This window comes from Anoplolepis gracilipes, chromosome 5 (genome assembly GCF_047496725.1).
Source record: "Anoplolepis gracilipes chromosome 5, ASM4749672v1, whole genome shotgun sequence".
In the NCBI taxonomy this organism is placed as follows: domain Eukaryota; kingdom Metazoa; phylum Arthropoda; class Insecta; order Hymenoptera; family Formicidae; genus Anoplolepis; species Anoplolepis gracilipes.
This window is the reverse complement of record NC_132974.1, coordinates 13946649-13969612: the sequence shown is the minus strand read 5'-3', so window position 1 is coordinate 13969612 and position 22964 is coordinate 13946649. Positions and strand designations below refer to the sequence as shown.

Here is a 22964-nt window from a genome sequence, read left to right as displayed (position 1 = left end):
TGTATATACGTGTGCATTATTGACATTTTTTTTTTTTTTTTTCTACATTTATTGCAAGAATAAATATACTTGAAATAAAATCTTGGCGATATATGGTATCGATATCAATATCTCTTTTTTTTCGTCGCATCTCAGTGGCGATTATTGAAGAGTCTAGACACGCACCTAATCCTACGATGGGACTTGATTTTCAGAAACTTTTAAAAGTGCTCCCAAGTTCTAATTGAAACTTTCGATCACAAACATTGCCCTATCTTCGGAGCGATCATAAAGTTGCTTAAGCCGCGGGCACTCTAATTCCGAAAAGAGATTCAAGTTTAATCATCGGACCGATTTATGAGGACGCAGCGCGGCGCGATTAAAAAAGTTACGCGCAATGCTAATAAATGTTGTTAAAGGCATCTCTCTATCGAAGATACATTAAATAATTCTGATATATTATATCGATTTGGTATGTGCATATCAAATGAACGCGCGTTGGGCTTGACAGACGACGACGCTCGTGATGATATTAAATCGCCCGTTATGGAAAACATTTTCATTCTATAATCTCGATGTCATGTCAATATGCAATTTGCTTGACCACGCAAGTCGATAAAAAAAGGAAAAAAAAAAAAAAAAAAGAAAAAAAAAGATACTGAAATAAACGCAATCCAAGTTCACAAATTAATTTCAGAAGCGCTCCGTTTATTTCGAAAACTTATTTCCTTTTTCAAATCGCACGCATGATAAATATTCACACACAAGGAAATATTTCTGTTATTTTCCTTGAAATTCTAATTGAAAGCTTTCGAATTTATACGAAGAAAATTTATTTCCGTAATACAATTTGATTTTAATCCATTACGTACGATTCAACATCAACGTTTCTCGTTTGAATCTTCAAAGTTACATAATCCATTTAACAAACTTGCTACTTTGACGCAAAGCTTTTATAATAACTACAGAACTGGCGAAGACATCATCAACTATTCGAGTTGGTAAGACGAATAACACAGACAGATTATTTTGCTGCTTAAAACAAAAAGGGGAAAAGCTCGCGCTCGAGTCAGACGGGCGCAAAAGATACTTAAGTAGTGACTTACCTCGATGGTCAGACTGCGGCACGGAGGTCGGCCGGCTCTGTCGCAGTTTCGATCGCGATCGCGACCGAGAATGAAACGATGACGAGACACGATTGTTTCCACGGCGCACGGTTTAAAGCACGATGACCCCACTTTTCGCTCAACGCCGATCGTCAGGAAGCCGAGCTGTCACGTGCAATCTATCTACGCACCGACAACCAGCGTGCCCACGTGACATGTTATGCACCCGCATGACACACGGACAGGTGCCATCGTCAACGCCGGGTCATTCGAAGACAAACGAGACGACGATATATCGTTGCGGGAACGAATAACGAATGTGTTGCGACAACTCGTTGTGGAAACTCGGTCGCATCGGGCGCATCGGTAAAAGAATTTAATTAATGTTCGTGACGCGCGCGTTTTACACGCTTTACCACGCTTTACCACGCTTTACCACGCGGATTTACTGCGTTTTTTTTTTTTTTTTTTATGTAATAGAAACATATTGGAAAATATTATATAAGACATCTAATATAGCAAAGCAAGATAGCAATTTACGATTTTTTAAATCGAGCTAAAATAATAATTTACTCTATAGTCTAAAGCTTTTTATATAAAGGAAAGCTAAACTACTACAGTTTACATAGTAGGTTAATAAAATTAATAAACCTGATTCTCTCTATAACATTTTTACTATTATTAGTCAACAATATAAATTTCCAAAATTCTCTATTAAAATGTTGCCATCTATGCTTTTAGATCCGTTATGTATCTCGAAGTAAGAAAAACTTGTACCGTAGGAGAAAGATTTAATCAACTATTTCAAGAATGATAAAGATGATTGACATTAAGAACAACAATTCACAAGGAATCAAACGATTGACGAAAAGTAATCTATATATTTAATTCTACTTTAATAGACTGAAGCGCGCAAATGGCAAACTAATAAATATGATAACAACTTACAACAACTTACAAGAAAATGCCAACTCTGTTTTCTTTTCAACGAACGAATGAGTCCATGTAGGTGTCATCTAACGGAAACTCGACTATAGAAACTTTCCTGCTGTCCTTTCGTTCTCTTAAAATCCTCAACTAAATAAAAGGAAACTCAACTATCCCGCGATTACGTTGCAGCAAGGTGACCCGAGCTCGTTTCCTATTACCTTCAGCGGACGTGTCACTTAGCGGAAACTTGATCATCGAAGGCGCGAAAATCCTGCGCGCTCTCAAGATTCTCAAAGAGAGAACTTTGAAGATTAACAGTCGAATTACTACAAATGCCAAAATTACAACGATCTATACAATTTTTTTTCCTACAGACAAATAATCTAAATAATGAAATAAATAATTTTCAATTTTTCTTTTCGCGCTATTATTATATACTTGTATTCTGCGGCACCCAATTAAAAATTTCAATCATTATTCTAATCGCAATTATTTGTGACATTTATTCAAAGGCAATTTAAAAATATGGATAAGTAATTTTTTTCCTTTCCTTTAATTTTCTATACATTATTTTATTTAAAAAATCCTCTAAAAGAATCGCTCAGAGAAAAATGATGTTGCGAAAGAACGTGACAACAGATTTCACGAAGACATTAACGTGATTTACGAGATTTTAAATTTTGATTTGTATTTATTTTCTCTTTACCCGAGAAAATCCTTTGAAGACAACGGAAACTGACAACGGAATCCTTTGCGAAGCCGCGTTGCTGCAAGGTGACTACTCCGTGTCGTCTTCCTCATCCTCAACAGATGATTCCACGCGGGTGTCACCGAGCGGAAACGCGGCAATCACAAACGTATCCGATCCCTTGAATAATTTCTCGCTCGCAGCCTAACCTCCTAAGAGAGACTTACGGACTGACCTAAAACCCGTTAGAGGACGCGCGTAACTTTGTGCTACCTTGCGAGGGTTGCTCGGGATAGCTAGGGGTTGTTGACTATGCGGATGCCGACGGTAGACTGACGCGGTGGTGGGATCGCTTTGAGGATCGTGTGGGACGGTCGTCGACGATCGGGAGTGGCTCTGGCTCGCTCGCGATGAAGCGCACGCGCACCCCCTGCCCTCCCTCCCTCTGCCTCTGCCTCTGCCTCTGCCTCTGCCTCTGCCTCTCCCTCCGTACCGACCGATCCCTCCAGCAGAGCTCTCCCTTCGACTATCCTGTCGTTCAGTCCTGTCGTTCCCTCGCCGTCGCCAACCGCTTCCTCGGCCCACCCGAACACCACCAACGCCATCCAGGAGCGCCCTCTGGCGGAGGGTATAGGGTGGATAGGTGATACGGTGACGAGACACCTATATGTTCGGGGTACATCGGCTCGATCCACCGCGAGGGAGGAGAACGAGCGATAGGGAGGAGGGGATCGCTGTCCGACTACCACTGTCGTGGTAGTGACTAACGTGGTGGCGCGGAAGGGGATGGAAAGATGTTGCCGCTATACCTTGGAAGAGGTGGATTTGGAACAGGATTTCGAAAAATGACGTCCGATGATCTCTCTTCCGTGGAAAAGATCAATGAAAAGTCCAAGCTTGGACTTTTCATTGATTTTGCGATACGTCAAATGTCAAACAAACACCCTCTACGTGTTGCAAATTAAAAATGTCAAATTTCATATATTATAATATAAATTGCGAAAGAGAGAAAAGACAGATGATATTTTAACGCGTTGATAATTTTCATACTCTTCTTCCCTTTACCAACACGAAAATGGGAAAATATTCTTCAGGTACATCGAGAATATAACGTCGCATCTAAAATAGCATCTCCGCCAATTATGTTGGTCGACAGTCTCCTTGCACACGTATGATATATATACGCGGAAAATCTCAGTTTTCTCGCGCGAGACAGGCACACACCGTGTTCATGGTGTCCACCAGGAAGGGACCGAAACCTTATCTCCGTCTCCTATCGCGACTAATGGAAAAAGATGCGACGCGTCACACGATACCGCGACTATCGAGTGTCGTCGCATTTCGGAGAGGATAATAATAATGCAATTTCGAGATTAGGATCGCGTGAGAGGCGATTTGAGTGTCCGATGTATGAACATACATCACGGTCGAGTCTGTCGTATAATTTAGTAGAGCAAATAAGAAGGGCGTCCTATACATACACGTGCGTCCAATCAATTTCACCAAGGCTTTGAAAACTATGGCCAAGTTTAGCCGGAATTGTTACCGCATTAGAAAAGTTAGGATATTTTACCACTTTTTCTAATCAAACAGTTAATTGACAAAAAAAAAGTTTGTTTCAATAAAAGTCCAACGTCATCGAGAGTATGAATATGAAAAATTGTTCGATATATTTATTAAAATTATAACGGTCCGAAATGATTCAAACCGAAACATACTTCATTACTACACTTATCGTTGGTAAAATAATAATCCAATTACTGGGTCACGATCGTGCTCGGACCTACTCGAGTACGCGATGAATAGGCATCACCGCGACCGTTCTATCGCATGATTTAGGTACGGTATACGGAGAGAGGATGACGTGTATACACCTTTGTACACGAGTATCCATTCATAGGGTGAACCGTATAATCAGAGAACACTTTCAAAAGTATACACCTACGAGAATACACCTATTTTAGTTTCTAAACACCCTAGACTAAATTTTTCTCGAAAATATTCATCATTTAATTGCAATTGTAATTGTAATTTATTACAAATTAATTTTTGGGGAATTTTTTCAATAATAAAAATCTTGTTGACAATCCATAATTGTTGATAATTTTCGAAACAAAAGTTTCGAGAAATAAAGCAGAAAAGGCGAATGAAAATAAATATTATCTGAGAGATTTTGAAATATTTTATATATTTTGACGAGGCTTTGATTTTATCGTTTCGTTTAATCGGCCCACCTTGTATATACGACCACGAGAGCGCCGGAGTCGCGCGAACCCGATTCGTCACCGACGATGCATCGATGGCGGAACCGGGGGTGACGCGGAGGGTGTGCTAGTTAGAGCCGTATTCATTACAAATTACAGACCGCGAACCGGTTTTATGACACCGCAGAAGCGCGAGGAGCGCGGGGCCGGTGTCGTCTGTGTTTCGCGGGCTCCCCTTTTAATCCACCACAAATGTTCATTTTCCGGCCAATTATCGCTAATTTTCATTAGAACGACAGCGCGGCGTGACGTGGGTGGTGTGTGGCGCGTGTTCGTCCTCGAAACGACACGCGAAACAACTGATTTGCGTTTCCGTTTGTGCCTTTCCGAACCCGTTTAGTCCGACATCCGCCCGTATCGTTGATTTTGGCGGATGTCGTTGGAAACTTTGGTTCCAAACTAACAAGATTACTCTCCTCTAAATATGGACTGGCGACTCGCCGTTCGAAATCTGGAGCAAAAGTCAAACGTACGACTCGGTTCGCACCGATCCGTTTCAAAAATATTAATATTAAATTCATTCTCCGATTCGTCAAACGATTCGGAAAGTCGTAAACGAGTTGCAGTGCGCGTGCAATATTGATAAGGAAAAGCATTACTTTCCATTTAATTAAAATGCATTACGCATGGGACAGTAAAACCTTACAATCTCGTATCCGAGGTAATAATCACTCAGTTACACGGAAAGTCATAAAATTACTCTCCGATCAAATTATAGAATCAACCAGGATATTACCGGAATATATATGTATATCAATCAGAGTGTCGAAAGAAAAATCGCAACCTTTTATAACATGCGTGCGGAATGAATGTTTAAAAGTACGCGTAGGAGAATCGAAAAACACTCTTAGTCATTCTCATCTTGAAAAAAAAAAAAAAAAAAAAAAAAAAAAAAAAATGAAAAATTTGTCCGATTACACTTGATGACTTCTACGAGAGACCTGTAGAAATTCGTCACGTTTTATTATTGCATATGTTTAGATTCTCGTCTCGTTAATTTACGAATAAACTATATAGGTCGCTGCTATAGGTCGAAGCTTAGCAACAAATTGCAATTTGTCGAGCGGGAGAGGCGCCGCCGAGCAGTTATCTTTTCAACACTTTTCCACCATCCCGGTCGCGCATGAATATTAATAGCAATTTCGGTGTCATTCCGTCGTGTCCACGAGATCAACTCCTAACTCGGAGTGGAGCCGCGCTAACCCCGTCCATTTATTACGCCAAACAGTGATCTGCATATTCTAACGCTGCGTGCAAATTAATTCGTTACCAGGAAACGATCATAACGAACAACGACGTCGACAGCCATGTCACTCCCACGTAAAATCCTTTGACATCGAGGGAGGGGACGCCAGGGGGGGGGGGAGGGAGAAGAGGGGGAGGAGATGGTAACGAGAGCGCCCCAGAGGCTATATCTAGGCGCCGATGGAGCGGCTTTAACGGGACTCGTGGCGTTAAGTCGAGTGTCGTTAAGTCACGTCGAAATTATGCGGCACGGCCGTTTGGACAATTTTCCAGCCGTTTAAGCCGCAATATCTTGCCGCGATCCGCCAGTAAGGGACAGCACGTCAGGGTAGACAAGCAAGCAACTATATTTGACTATCATGGGCGGCGCCGCGATAACGTCGCTGAAAGAAAGAGAGAGAGAGAGAGAGAGAGAGAGAGAGAGAGAGAGAGAAAGAGAGATTATCCGAAAAATGAATAGTGTCAGCTTGTATAATCCACGTGTTGTGCGCAAGAGCATAAAAGTTTCGCGTTAACATATATATAGATATATCAAAAATTTGTCGCGTATTTCGTTGAAGCATTCGCGATAGCAGTATCAATTGTTGAATTAGTCCGGAAAAACTGTCGTCGCGTAATGAAATTTCTTCGCGCGATAGAAAACAGCTAGGGGAATGTTGGGCACGTGAGGAGAAACGTCTCTTGAACGGCACGAGTTACTCGCGCGTGTTTGCACGTACACACACGCGTGTGTGCATAGCGTCAAGTCACGTCGTTTTCGTCGTACGAAGAGAGCAGATTTGGAAATTATGCAAATCCGCGGCGGAGACTGCCGCGCGTCGCATCAAAAATATTCATTCCGGACGCTCCTTTCTCGCTTCAACCGCCTCATCTTTGAGCTGTCCCCCTCCCCGTCTCTTTTAGCATGTCGATCTAACGCTTTTTTTTTTTTTTTTTTTTTTTTTTTTTTTAATAAAAAGAAGACGCTCCTATTCGTTAGTGCCAGTGCCTTACGGCGAAAAATCGTCATCTCCTTCTTCGTTTCGCTTCATTTTATTCCTCTCTCGCTCTCTCTCTTTTCCTCCAACTTATTTCAAAATTAAACAAAATATAATTTTACCCTCATTAGACATTAATTTCATCGCAAGAATTAATATTAGTGAACGCACGTCAATCAACGCAGATCCATAAATCACACCTTATTCTTGCGATAAATTGTAGAATGCAAATCTGAAAAGTTTTCCAAGCGCATATGTATCTCATCTCGATAGATTAAAACTCTAAACTACAATGTTATAAATTTACCGTAAAAAAACGTACCGATAATTCAATCAATGTTCAATAAGATCCATTGTAATATATCTGCCAGAACGGCGGGATAGCACGCGCAAAGAGAGGAGCGAATCAATTTCGCGATAACAAGGATGGTGTACATCAAAATTTCGTAATGCGTCGCGCGCAAAAATATTTCGCGAGTCGTTTGTGCGCGAGGCGGAAAGCAAACATCCATAACGACACATTTCATCAATTCCGCAATATCGCTCATAGCTTGAAATTGCGCCATGATAAATCCCGTGGCAAATTACGTGCGGCCGAGCACCTACAGGTTAAATCCATAGTGAAACATTTCATCATTGAAAGGGCGCGTGGACGATGCAAGCGCGAGCGACTGGTAATTTTATCACTTGAACGACCGGCTAAATTAACGTACCTTGAAAATTACGCATTGCGTATGGAGAGAACGACAATCTAATCCAAAGTAAAAAAAAAAAAAAAAAAAAAAAAAAGAAGAGAAAAAAGAAAGAGAGAGAGAGAGAAAAAACAAGCACGGAGCGCACAAACGGTTTATCCTGTTATAAAATTCTACGGTAGATTAAACTAGAGAAACGATAGTCCTGTTGCGCGTGACTCTAATGGCTCGACAAACGATACTTTAAAGCGCGGCTCGTTGCGCGCCGTGCAATCCGCGCGACGCTACTATGAGTAGGTCGCAAATGCAATTTTTTACAGTGGATCAATTGCCCCTATAAATCTTGGCAAAAGGGATAAACGCATAGATGAACTTGGTAACTTTTATCAATTTCCCCCTGTGAGTCGTATCTCACACGCTAAATCTCTCGATAAAAACGATGATGATAACTTTGTATTGTCTACTGTTGATATATATCAGTCTTTTATCAAGTTAGCTTTTATCAATTTTATATATAGTAAATGCAGAGAGTTTCACAATTACGCGCGTGTAAAATTAATAAGTACATATAATGTATATACAAAGATAAATAATAATTAACAAAAAGTTGTCCAGTAATAAATTATTTTGAGATTTTGCCAAACACAATTTTATTTCAATTCAAAATCGAGTGTTGTAAATGAAATTTATAATATACCTTTATGTTTAATAAACATGATTAATCAACGCAGAAATTATCGTGTGTGTAAACCTGGCGTCTCACTTCATGGAAACTCATTAATCGTTAAAAGTTCTGGCTATATTTTTCAGTTCTAGAGTTCTTGATTGATTAAACAAATAATTCCGGCTATTGAATAAAAAAAATTGCTCGGAACAAACTGAGACGCCAAGTTCACGCTGCGTCTCACTTTGTCCGTCGATTTTTTTTAGCATTTCATGTCAAATTTTAAGCGCCTGAGAATTTCACAATCATTTTACAAAAAGTTCTATACGTAAAAGTTATTAAAAAAATTAATGAAACAAATTAAACACTGATCATATTTCGGTAATTCTATCAATTTTAAATGAGACTTTGTGTGATTCTGCAATCACTTTTAGTTTCTAGAGAGAGTTATACATAAAAAATATTAAAATATTTATTAAACAAATTTGACTGTCCGAGACTCCAAACTTACAAGTACTGAGATGAAATGCTTCTCGTATTTCGATAGGGCTATCAATTTTAAATGAAATTTCGTATTATTTTACAATCTCTAATACTTTCTCAACAGAATTCTATGCGTAAAAATTATCAAAATATTTAAACAAATTAGATCGCCCGAGATGTCGAACGTATAAGTACCAAGATGAGACGTTTGATTGTATTTTAATAATTCTATCGACTTTAAATGAGATTTCGTGTTATTCTGCAATAAAATTTTAATTTCCAACAAGAGTTCTATGCGTTCTATCAATTATTAGTATATTTCTTAAATAAATTAAATCGTCCGGGACGCCGGATATAACATGAAATCTCATTTAAAGTCGATAGTATTATCGAAATATGATCAGCATCTCGATACTTATACGTCTGACGTCTCGAGCAAATCTAATTTGTTTAATTAATATTCTAATAATTTTTACGCATAAAACTTTTTGTAAAACTGTTGTAAAACTCTCAAGTGCTTACAATCTAGCAAAAAATGTTGAACAAAATTATCGGAGGATAAAGCGAGACACAGCATGAATTTGGTGTCTCAGTTTATCCAAGCTACTTTTTTTATTTAATTTTTAAATTAAACAAAAGAATTTGTTTAATCTATCAAGACATTTAAAACACTATTAAAAAAAGAAAGCTAAAACTTTTAACAATTAATAAGTTTCTACAAAGTGTGATATGTCAGCTTCACACACCGTTTACACTAGTATTTGACATGTAATAATAAAATTTTTTTAATCTGTATTTCGTAAGACGTAAAAATAAATTATGTGCATTTTTTACGATATAATATTTAATGAGTCAAGTATATATCAGTTATTTATATGCTTATTATGTAAATAATATATAAAAAGTGTAGAAAAGTATATGCAAAAATACATTTAATTTTTATTGTATATTTTTCAAATAATCTTTATCATTATATTAATAAATATTTTTCAATCATGTGTCCAGAAAATAACGATATTTACTATTACTCAATCGTAACTCGTCCGAATACCTAATCTAACATACACGTCACATAGAGATTAAATATGATACATCTAATTAATTATAGACTCACCAGTCGTGGTTAGGCTGTTCTCTTCTCGTCTTTAACCCATTCATCTTTCTATCTTAAAGTCCTTTAATTATCGATGATCGATGATCCATCGCACGTGCAACTGGGCAATCAATTATTATCACTCACGAAAATCACAATATTTAAAATTTGGCAATCATACGGTACGTTTTTTGATATTACCGATGCACAAAAAAGTACCTTTATGTTACGTACAGTCAAAAAATCATTTTGCTTAATGTAGATAGATTTCTAGATGTCTCGATTAAAATTTATCGCTACTTTTTGTATCTGTCAGAATATTGTTTGTCACGTTTAGAATTTATAGCAGCAATATTCTAGCAATACCTCTAGAAAATTTAGATCCCACTGCCAAATATTAATCACAAATATAATTGTCCTTGACAATAGGCCTTAAAGATAAGCATCACGGAAAAATTTTCTGTCTAAATTACACTAATAGGACGGATATAAATTCTGTCTCTGTCATTTAAATTGATCAAGTGCAAAATATACGCGGTATCACAGTATTTGCTAATAATTTATCTGTTTCATTGAATTTTTTACACCTAGAAAATTTTTGTTCAACTTGCAGGATCATTCTTTTTGAGTGTACGGAGTTCACACGGTCGTCAAGGTGTTTGTCGAAGAAGAAACTCGACAAGAGACACCTGTTAAACGCGACTCATGCATCGTGCAAATATATCGATCACTATTATTCGCGAGGTTTAATCTTACACGCAATCATTATATATATATATATATATATATATATATATATATATATATATATATATTATATGAACAATTAATTTATTATAGGCGAGTGGAAATACGAGCATTTCACCTCGATACTTACACATCTCGAGCAATCTAATTTGTCTAATTAATATTCTAATAATTTTTATGCATAAAACATTTTGTAGAATTCTCAAGCGTTTAAAATCTTCTTAAGAAATGTTAAAACAATCGCGTCGGCGGACAAAGTGAGACGCAGCGTGAATTTGATATCTCAGTTTTCAGAGCTATTTTTTTTCAGCTTAATAGCTAAAACTATTTATTTAATCTATCGAGAACTGTTAAAAATAAATCCAGGGCTTTCAACGATTCATGAGTTTCCACAAAGTGAGGCACACAAAATTATCTGTACAAAAATTTTAAAAAAATTGGATATAGTTAAAGAGATAAATATATTGAACGATGGATTATAAGAAAATTTAGTTTATATATACGTAAATAACCTAACCCATTCAACCATTTGTTCAATTTCGTTATAAAGCGATGATATCGAATCGCAAATTTTATTGTTATATATTATTATAATTACATGTTTGACGATCAGGTTACACCGTTATTGGCAAAAGGGACACACCCTAAGCAAACCGGGATTATTGCGAGCGTGTAAACCGATGGAAACTTTCCATTCGTCCTGCTGAACGGATTTCGACGCGTGCAGCAAATCGTTTTCGCTGAGCAAGAACGGCGTGGCTTCCGCTGTACGGTTTTGCCTAACGCTAATAGTATTTAACGTTACATTTAACAGGATTATTACGTAATAACGTCTATCGCACCGTGTAGCTCCGAAATATATAAATATGCATTGGCTCGCGTGAGCCGAATACACGTGCGGTTCGCGTCAGAGTCCGGATCGTTATGCTAACGAGTACACTCGTGTTCCACCGATAAAGCTGCTTTATGCGCGTTTCCCGCCCGCCCGTATTGCCACAGAGGGAAAGGGCAGATATATATTTTCTCTGATATTATTACACTTAGAAATTGTCGTTTCGATTGCGGATAACTCGTTAATAAAAAAAAAAGGACGAGACAGAACGTGTAATTCTTTCGAACGAATTCTGTGATACGTATAAATTAATCTTGATAGAAATGGTACTTGACAAGTTCTCAACTCACTGGACACTGTTAATTTCACAATTGAAGCCCAGCGATAAGTAATATCGAGTTAGTTTTGTATGCATGCGCGTCGCGATTACGTAACGTAGCATGGTATGATCGTAAATAGCAATAATCCATGGATCGATTTAACAGTATTATTGCACAGTACGTTCCCTTTCCGCGAAAATATCTAAAGGTTAATATCGTCGAATTTATATATCTCGATCCCATGCAGGGATGGGAAAGTTACTTTTAAAAAGTAACTAGTTACCGTTTCTCGTTACCGAGTCAAAATAGTACCTAGTTACCGTTATTCGTTACTTATTATCAAAACCAACTAGTTATCGTTATCGTTACTTTTTTAATGTTAAAACAAGATTAAAAATTAAATAAAAACTATAACTTTTGTAATATATTTATTAAAATAAAATTAAAATATATTAATAAAATGTCAATAAATTTTAAAAAATTTTTAAATTTAAATTTGTAAAACCATGAATAGTAAGAAAAAAATTTTAAAACACTCAAAGTATGAATAAAAAAATTTTAGTTTGCATTAAATTTATAAATATATATATAGTCAAATACATAATATATTTTTTGTACTCTCATAATCATGGGCCGTACTCAGAACGCGCTTACAAAGATATTAGCGCGTTTTAAATACAGACCTATATGAATATCTATTGATAATTGAAGATTGAATATACAAATAAATAGAAAATATAATATGTCACAAATAGGTTCCATATATAAAAAAGTAACTGTTAAATTCGTTACAGTTACGGAAAAAAATGGTAACGCCGTTATCACTTCTTTACTAAAAAAAAAAAAAAAAAAAAAAAAAAGTAACTGTAACGATAACAAGTAACGCGTTACTTCCCAACCCTGATCTCTGTATTAGGTTCATTGTCAGACTTTAATACGAATGAATAGTAATATAAAAAATTACAAACGACGAAAAAAAAATGTCAGCAAATGACATAAGAAGAGAAATACGATTCGAGAAAAGACAGCGAGAAATACAAGAAGGAAGCGCGCAGAAAGGCGCTCGCGTAACATTTCCTTCATATCGAACCGTGATTTGTCGGGACAATGTGTTTCGATTTAACGAACATCGTCCCTCCATAGGCAAGATGTCGTCGCCGATAACATAATGCAGATGTTCGATTGGCGACAAACACGTGATATTGCGATAGCGAACACGAATAGCAAAATCAAAGAGACAGCAGCGAGAGGGAACGAGAGAGAAAGGGGGATGGGAGGTAAAAAGGCGAAAGGTTGAATCGTGAAAACGAGCTGCCTATAGGGGAGGTTACGTCGCTGACGATGCAACGTTAGAGATAAGGCAAGCGTATTTCAAGGGTGATTGGAGGATTTCCAGTTATATTCACTCTCGAGAAGATTTTGGATCCCGATTAGAAATATTTCCTATATATATATATATATATGTTGTGTAAATATATATATATATATATATATGTAGTTATTTCTGCTTTTTATACAAATGTACGTTATACCTTATCTGATATATATTTTAGCACGTACATCCAGAAATTGCAAGATAAAAATAAAATTAAAAATGAGTTTATAAAAATGATAAAAATGAGAGAGAGAGAGAGAGAAGAAAATGTTATACAGAGCAACAATACCTTAACTCTCGCCTTTATTTGTTCTTATTTAATAATCAATAATCAATGTATATACATAATATAGCCGTATCGTCGATGAAAGAACGAGATTTTTTGCTCGCATCTCTCTACGCGTGCTCAAAGAGGAATATCCGAATGAATCGAGAAAACGAGCCACTGAAAAGCTCGGAGTTTCGACCGAGAAAATATAGTCGGTCTCGTTGAGATGCTTTGTGGTTTTTATTCATTGACGGGGACGAAGCGAATTGGGGATCGTAAGAACGAACGAGCGTTCAATGAGCATGGACTTATGCCAGAAACGAACAGGCATTATACACGTGTCAGTTTAGATCAAAGCTGATGGAAATGATCGCTTCTTAACGAGGAAAATGTTTCGCGACAGTCGTCCCCCCCCCCTGCTTTCTCTTTCATCATTGCGGGAGAATCCTTCGTTCGAAATAGTTTTTTCTTTGATAAAGATATTATTTTGAGTTATAGAAAGTTTATCACAATTTGCAATAGGTATACCACAGCTTTCCGAAAAACATTTTTATTCTTTGTACTCACGCACACAAGCTACCTGTGAATTTGAAAACGTAAACAAAACGTGCCATTAATTATTAAGCATAAAAAAATTTGTCCAGTTCCCACCGTGAAATTATTTTTGCTTTTATGCGGTATCACGTTCTAACAAACAAAATGTGCGTGTAAATGTTTTTTTCCGTTCCTATTGGGGACTGAGTAAATCTCTTTACTATCTCGGCGCGGTGGATATATTTTGCGAATATATCGTGTGTCGTATATACATACATCATTTGGCAAATCCAGCCAATCGCGCGTCCTTTCGAAGCTGGATCCTACGCCCAAATCGAAGATTATGACCAAATCAGGATCGGCGAGATAAAAGAATCGTTCTTTCCGGGTTGTTTTTTTCTTTCGTCGTTCCCAGTTGCTAATTATAAACTGCAAAATTGAAAATACGCGTCAAATTAACATATTCCGTATGAATGGCGCTTTGAAATATTCGGGCATTCAGAACAAAGCTCGGTGCATTTTTAATATTTGTAATATATATATTTTATCTTTTTTCAAATATGAAATCTTACATTTATTAGAAAAAGATAATCGAAATTTTTCTACTTTAAATTCATTGTCAGATACATCAGAAATGACTTTGAAAAATGTATGTATTTCAATTCGCGGGCAGACAATATTTTTAATTTTTCTTATCACTTTTTTTTCGGATGCAAACAAACAAACTAAATACAACAAAGTATCGGTATAATTTTTATATTATTCGCAGCACTCATCGCAGCCTATTTATTGTCTCTCTCTCTCTCTCTCTCTCTCTCTCTCTCTTATTCTTTCTCTCCCCCTCTGTCGTATATTTCAGGTAATATTTAATGGATACGGTTGCGCATACGGTGGTGGCCTATATTTGCGTTGCACTCGAGCCAAGGTACGTTCCGACTCGCATAATGACCATCTCGAATCGACCAACCGGTGGATTTATGTCCAATTATTTTCTTTCTCGGTTTTTCTCAACGAGGACACGTCCGGCCAACGAGCACAAAACGCGAGCATCCACAAGAGTTCTCGAAACAATCGTACGTTGGCGTATGATTGGAGACGGCGAGCGAGCAAGCCGGAGAAATACGCTATTATTGTCACCTAGAATTTCTCTGACATTCTTACGTGTAATTTTTTCTTAGAACTTATTGATCTGACCGAATAAAATTGTGCAGTTTTCGTCAAAAAGAGAAGAGAAGGAGAATAAGGAAAAAAAAAAAAAAAAAAAAAAAGAATAGAAAACTGTCGTAAAATTTTCAAAAAAATATTAATCAAAATATAACGTTTTGCATAGCATTGCAATTTTAATTGAATTTGACAAGAAATACCTTCTCTACTTTTATAAAATCTACATTGATAATACTAATGAAATGACACATGACAGTGGAATTTTTTGATCGATAATAGTTATTTTCAACAATGTGTGTGTAACGGGGCAAGAGACCCGAGCGGAAAAAGATGCAATTAACTCGCCCACGTCTTTCTTGATCGACGCTAACTCGTGGGTCTAGGTCTTCGGCAAGAGAAATCGTTATTGGCGACACGAATGTTTGCATTTCCATAAGTCTTCGTTTTAATTTACCCCCCGATGATCCAGCCCCGGGACGCCCGGAGTTGAGAAGCCCTTAGGGTAAACCGTTCTGAAATTGTCCTATGTCACGTAGCTTATAACGGACCAATGGACGGCGTTGGAAGAGATGGTCGTATAAATTATTTCATTACGAAGGAACACACTAACGCGCCGCGAATTAACCCGGCGTCTAACCCGGAAAAATGTTTGCATCGATCAACATCATCGAAGGACCAATTCCTTTCGTGGCGAAACAACATGACATGAAATGAATGTCGATAGCGACAATGTCGGTAACAATTATCGATGAACGACTCTCGCATTCGAACGTGAAGACTGCGAACGTCTGGACTTCCCGCATCGTACAGCTCGTCCGAATCCACGGGTGGTCGACTTATTGCATCCCGCAACGTGAATTCGTAAAAGGACAACTGACAATGTCCAGCTGAGAAATTAGGATCCCGTAGCTGCGGGTCTAAACGAAATTTATCGTTTTCTATGGGATCAACGAACTTCGATTTACTCGAATTACGCGACGATTGTCGACTGCACACGAGTGAGGGCCGGTCTCTTGACATCAGAATAATCGCTCATGATGACAATGCGATTCATAATGGCTAATGCAGAACTTGGCCGGTAAATATTATTCGAAAACAATCCGCGTGAAGCGTGTGATCGATAGGAAAAACAGGGCAATAAAAAGCAATTCAGTTCATAGATTGACGCAAAGTTAAATAACACACCCAGGTTCTCGGAACATTTTGTTGACACCGCATATAAATGCACATATATATATATATATATATATATATCACACCCGATCTTGGATGGAAGATTGATATTTTAGCAACAGATGGCTCTTCCAATCTTATCTACCACTATATAACATAAATCAAACAAAGACAGATGTTTGTCGGTCCGCGTGTGTCCATCGATTGGAAAAAAAAAAAAAAGTTAAAGCCAGGTCTTCACTAGTACTATTATATAAAAGAGGAAACACACACTTTGACAAATGTTACGTTAGATCACTTATCGAGAAATAAAAAATGAAATGAATGAGCGATAAATTGCAGATTTGAAATTGCAGATGTTGAAAGGCTGTCGATATACGTGATGCAAGAAGGTTTAAACTTTTTGAGTAAAATGAAAATTGAAACGCGATTGTATTAATAGCGTTTGATTATCTACCAAAGTAAAGCGGTATGTGATCAACATTTTCGAGAATAATTACTGGAATTAATGACGGAACAATGAAGGCTCTTATAACGCGGGTAAACAAACTTTCTTTGCTGTAAATCTCTAATACCGAGAACAATGGCGACCGTTGTTTGCGGCATGCCGTAGTACGAAACTACAAATCCCCCAATATACCGCTCCCGGATAATTATTAAATGAAGCTGTCACTTTCATAACCGTGATTAATGATATTTAATGGAAGCTAATGGACGCGAATTGTACCGTACGATTATTTGATCAAACGAATGTGAGCTATGCGTTTGTTCGGCTTAAATCTGTTTGTCGAGCAACAGATGACACCCCAAACACGATTCCAATGATATTGTCGTATAATATTTCGCAATTTCATTATGAGCAAAGATATAGAGCGTAAAAGTTTCGCTGGTCTATTTCAAATCATCTACAATGTCTACATGTCTACATTCTGCATATTATTGATGCATTTCAATTTGTTATACGATCCGTCAGCGGTCGTATCGTTACAAGATTATTAGTCAGAATTTTACGACGTTTTTATTGTATTATTTCAAGCAAATTTTTTGTATTATTTATCCTTTATAAAGAAAAGTGCAAAGACATTTATAAATATACCCTTTGAATGAGCATTTATTATAATACGTGCAAATATTATCTTACTTATTACAAAATAATAAAATAAAATAATTCTCTCAAATGTATGATCAAAAGGACTGTAATAAATATATCAAACATATATGGATTTCATTAGAAAAAAAAAGCAATTATTAAACTGATGTAAAATCTTGAAAAGCGCGCGTTACTCAACAATAATCGGTTAACGATAAGACAGATTTCCGTATGTTCTTACTTGCGCGTTTCACAGACTCCTTGCTCCATCTAAGGGCAAAATGTTTTCAGCAAAATGTTTAATCAGAAAAAATCAACGAGTCACATTATATCGACAAATAAAAGAAAAGAAAATTTGTGTTGTATCTAAATTATTTAGAGAAATTCTTGCAATATGTTTGAAAAAGAAAATATTTTATCTCGGTACAAAAATATCTTTGGGTTATACAAACTGGTTGTATGTATTATCGACACCTTTTGATCGTCAAATACGTTAAACAACGTATCCGACAATTGCTTCAGTTTCAAGAGCTGCGTGCTTTGATTTCTTTGCAACAACATATTATCGTTCGCTGGTTAATGTTCTGTAATATCAGCAATATGTAAAATAGAAATACAATATCGAAATGTATGTAAGAATAAGTACGTGGAATATGTATCAAAATTTAGCGCATGAATTAATAATTTTTGTCTTTTTTGATATAATTAAATTGTGCATTTTTTAATTATACATATTTATAATAAATATGAATATCTTTTCCGATGAATCATATTGAATATCGTGCAAAAAATATCCTTATAAAAATAAAATACCTACGTGTAAATTTCATTCAATATTACTACTTTAATGTATTGAATATCGATAAACGTAACACATAATATTATACTCGTATATATTGAGATTAATGTTGGATACCACACGTTATTATATTTATTTGCACTTAATTTTAATTACAATGATACTGCTGATGTGAATAATATTTTTATTATTTGTATTTTTAATGATTTTAAATACATTTTATATATATTTTTTTAATTTTTATTTTTGACTTTTAGCTAATCTAATTTTTCCTTCTACTTAATCTCTGTGATAAATTTTTACATTTTATTTGCATTAAAAATATATTATTAATTGCCGCGTATATAATAATAAAACAATTAATGATGAATGATATAATACAATAATACAAAATATATCTATACATATAATAATATACTAATATAATAAAAAAGTTACAAAATAATAAATATTATGTTAATTATATTGTATTGCATTACAATAATCTTGAAAATTTCTCTGTACTAGAAATAAATTTATTATATACATTTGTATAATTTAATTTTCAAATGAAGAGTGCCTTGTAAAAATTTTGTGTACATTTGCACTTACCCATACATTTACAAATAAAATAAATAAATATATTATTCTCTTGAATTCGTTTTATTGTAATATTATTAATTATATTATTATAATTAATTTAATTTGTCATTTCTAATTTAATAAATAATGAAAACAATATGCTGAAATTAGCTTGTGTAAGATTACTTTCACACAGAAAATTTTATAATTTCAAAAACAAAAAATTATTACTTCTGACACTTATGTAACAGATTATTTAAAACGTACTTAAAACAATGTTATATAATTTACATTGAAAAAATTATTAAATTACAAAACGAATGTCGAACTCAAAGTGTTGTTACTATATTGTAATTTATGTCATTGTAACAATGTTACAGAGAAAGTTTACAAAATTAGCAAATTAAATTAATTAATATATAATAATCGTTTTGAATTGGCATTTTATATGTAATATTATTTAATTTAAAATTGTAACAAAACATGTATTATTTTAAATAACATATATATTATTACAAATTATTATTTATATATTATATATTATTATAATTAATATATATTATTTATTATATTACAATTAACATATATTGTTATTTTTATTTGTGATGGTAAATACTGATAAATTTTTAAATCCTTTTTTTTACAATAAAATTGAAAAATGTGTATTTTAATAAATTTTATTAAAATTTTAGTAAGAGAATTCAAGCTTCATTACAATCAAACATTTCATAAAATAATATTGATTTATTATTGTTGCGTGACGACCGCGTTTATTTTCATATCTTCTCGTTATGTCATAAAAAAATCTCGTTTTTGTCAGAACGTTATGTGTCATTTACATATGATCAGAAAAGAAACATATTTTCGGTTGTGATTGTCAGAGTTTAAGTAAACTATCATTATACAGGCACGTTTGTTTCGCGATACATCTGTACAATAAGTGTAGATTACATAATACATATCGGTATATAGTATATTATGTAGTTTTGACGTATTATATACTCTATTCTTTTAATAAATATTGATATTTATTTTAATAAATATAATATATTTTTATAAAATACTAAAAATTAATATCAAATACATTCTATCGTTATCAAAAGATATTTTCATATTCCTCACAATCAGAACTGGAACTATTATTTACATGAAATATTTATATAATATTTTGGATTATATGTATATAATAAGCAAACACACACCCTCTTGTAAAAAAGATAAATATTAAAAATAATTAAAAATAATGTAAAAAAGTGCCTTGTTGTTTATGAAACATAAACATTAAGGAACTATACAGAAATTTCCGTCAAAACTTTTTCATTTTTTTAAATCGTAATTTATATTTTTAAAATGCGCATAATATTATTATCTAAATAAAATAGAACTACAAAATAGTATAAATCATAAGAAGATAATAAAAATATAAAAATACTATCGACATATTTACGGATATTATAAAACATGAATACATTAAAAACTTGAAAATCAATTTGGAAATATTACTCCATATTAAAGAAGAGTACCTATGTTTTCTACATTCGTTATTTCTAATGACTCACTATAATTTAAGATATCATATATTTATATATTCATATATTTATATATACATATATATATATATATATATATATATATATATATATATATATATATATATATATATATATGTTACACTATTAATGCGATTTTTATTAGTGCTATTTTAATTCGTTATAATAATTTCGTGTATAGTTTCCTCTGCTTCTTAATATATTCTTTTCTAATTGCTGTTTTATAACTATGTGATTTATACAAGTTGTGCATTATGGAACCGACAGCAAATGATAATTCTCCAAAATATCAGTTAAACAGATGAGCCTTCATAACTCTGAAAAGGACAAACTCGGTAATGGTAAATCTATAACAAGTATATATACTTGAAACTTTATCCTGGAATACAATCATGATAAAAAAATATTTAACACAAATAAATAATAACAGTTTTAGAAAATGGATTGAAACATTTTGAGACTGCTCAAGTAAAATGAGACTTTTGTCCTAATCTATCTCAGAACCCATTCAATCTTGCTGCACCAGGCAAAAGGTTTGCTTAGAGCTTTTGATTTAGTATATATAATTTATTACTGTGCTGATAGCGTCAATATTTGCAAGATTATGTGGCGAAATGGCATTTATAGACCTCAGTGATTTGTCATACTTGAAATCACATCCGAGAATGGACAAAAAATATGATATTCAAGAAATTTTAAAATTATTTAATCGTGATTATAATAATTCTTTCATTTTCGGTAATAGTGTTCTTCAAACTTCAACTAACAAATTAAACGAAGTATATATCATTGTGTCGATTCATACAAAGCATAATATGTATATGCCATTAAAATGTACATTTTACTATTCTCCTTTAATTATATAAATTTAATTTATTAATTATAGTCATCTTAATTTTGCTTTTATTATTTATATTATTTATCATTTTATTACTTTGTATTTTTTAATTTGTCTTCCATTAATTAGTTATTTTATTAATTTTTACTTTATTTTCTAATGCCGTACAGCTTGTTATGAACGAAATTTTGTTACAATCCAACCAAATAAGAAAAATCTATAATAAAAGTCGTATTACATATATGAACACACCAAGATGTAAAGTAGGAGAAATATCGACTGAATATGAGTACCAATGCAAGGGAACTTTTTTTCTTTGCAAAGACTTAACTGCGGTAACTGTTCAACAAGTGCGTGCTAAAACACACCGTTTCAATTCAATTTATTCTTCTTCTTCTTCTTCAGATAGCATGTTATTTTAATTTAACATCATTTTAAAGTCAAATAACATACATTTAGTATTTTGGTAATGTTTCACAGGATTTATAACGTCGATGTAAGATGAACTTCAAAAAACATTTAAAGCTATTGGATATTATGTCGATAAGAAATACAGTACAATATCTATTAACTGTTTTTTTGTATTTGTATTTGTATAACTTAAAAAATTGAAATATATTCATCTTTTTAAAGGGATTTGAATATAATACAGAACAATTAAAAATGAAAAATATGTATTTTTTGCGAAATACTTTGCTGTACTTTCGATCATTAAAACAATACACGCAGTTCAAATCTAACAAAATTCATTCAATTTTATACTAATTTTAAATAAATGCAATTATAACTTAAAATCAATATTTACACAACAATAAATATAAGACAACAGTTCATTTTATTCATCGCACTTTATAACATTAAGAGTAATTATTAGACTTCTGGAAAATATTATACTTAAATTTGCTTATTATTACTATTAGTATTATTTTCATTAAAGATTTAAAATTTTGACAAAATTATATATTATCGCGGTTTTTCTTAAATGTTTATACATACTAGACAATATTACAATTTTTTATATGGCGATCCTTGTTCATGAAAAAATAATTAAAATAAGTAAATTTATTATATAAACTCTTTAATACTCAAAAATAATGTGTGAATATGATCAAATACGAAAAACAAAAAATTGTTGTTTTGTATTAACAGCTAAATACTATATTCAATCGAATTAAAATGTATAGATAAAAAACGGAATTTACAGGACGTTTCGGGATTGAATTCTTTAATTATGTCATAATTAAAGAGGTGATGAGAAGCATAAAATTCGTACGGTCAAATACTAATATTGGCATTTTGATTTTCGTCTTACGCTTTGTTGTTGAACATTTGATGTAGAGTTCATTATTATCCCTAGTCTTTACCAATAAATATTGAACGTTAGTAAATTTTAGATTTTCTCTCGACCATCATGTAGGTCGATAATGTGAAATCATGTTGTAAAATGTTAGTCAAATATGTCATAAATATACAAACATTAAGTGACTGTAGCAAATTTGCGACATGTTCACGTAGAGTGGACAAAGAAAGAATGTTTTTACAAATTGTGGTCATCAATGTAAACTATAATTTAAAATTTTTAGGAAGAAGAC

The 22964-nt window shown here is 33.8% G+C and overlaps 1 protein-coding gene across 6 annotated transcripts in view; it reads right to left on the bottom strand.

The window, feature by feature from the left end:
• The window catches only part of LOC140666217 (uncharacterized), a 191181-nt gene that overhangs the window by 74907 nt on the left and 93310 nt on the right, over positions 1 to 22964 (bottom strand). For 5 of the 6 annotated variants that reach the window (XM_072893147.1, XM_072893146.1, XM_072893145.1 and 2 more), the window contains one exon: positions 14474 to 14626. The exons of the other annotated variant lie outside the window; for it this stretch is intronic. In XM_072893147.1, coding sequence (XP_072749248.1) covers positions 14474 to 14626 — 153 coding nt within the window. The remainder of the gene's footprint in view (positions 1 to 14473; positions 14627 to 22964) is intronic. 6 annotated transcript variants of the gene reach the window in all.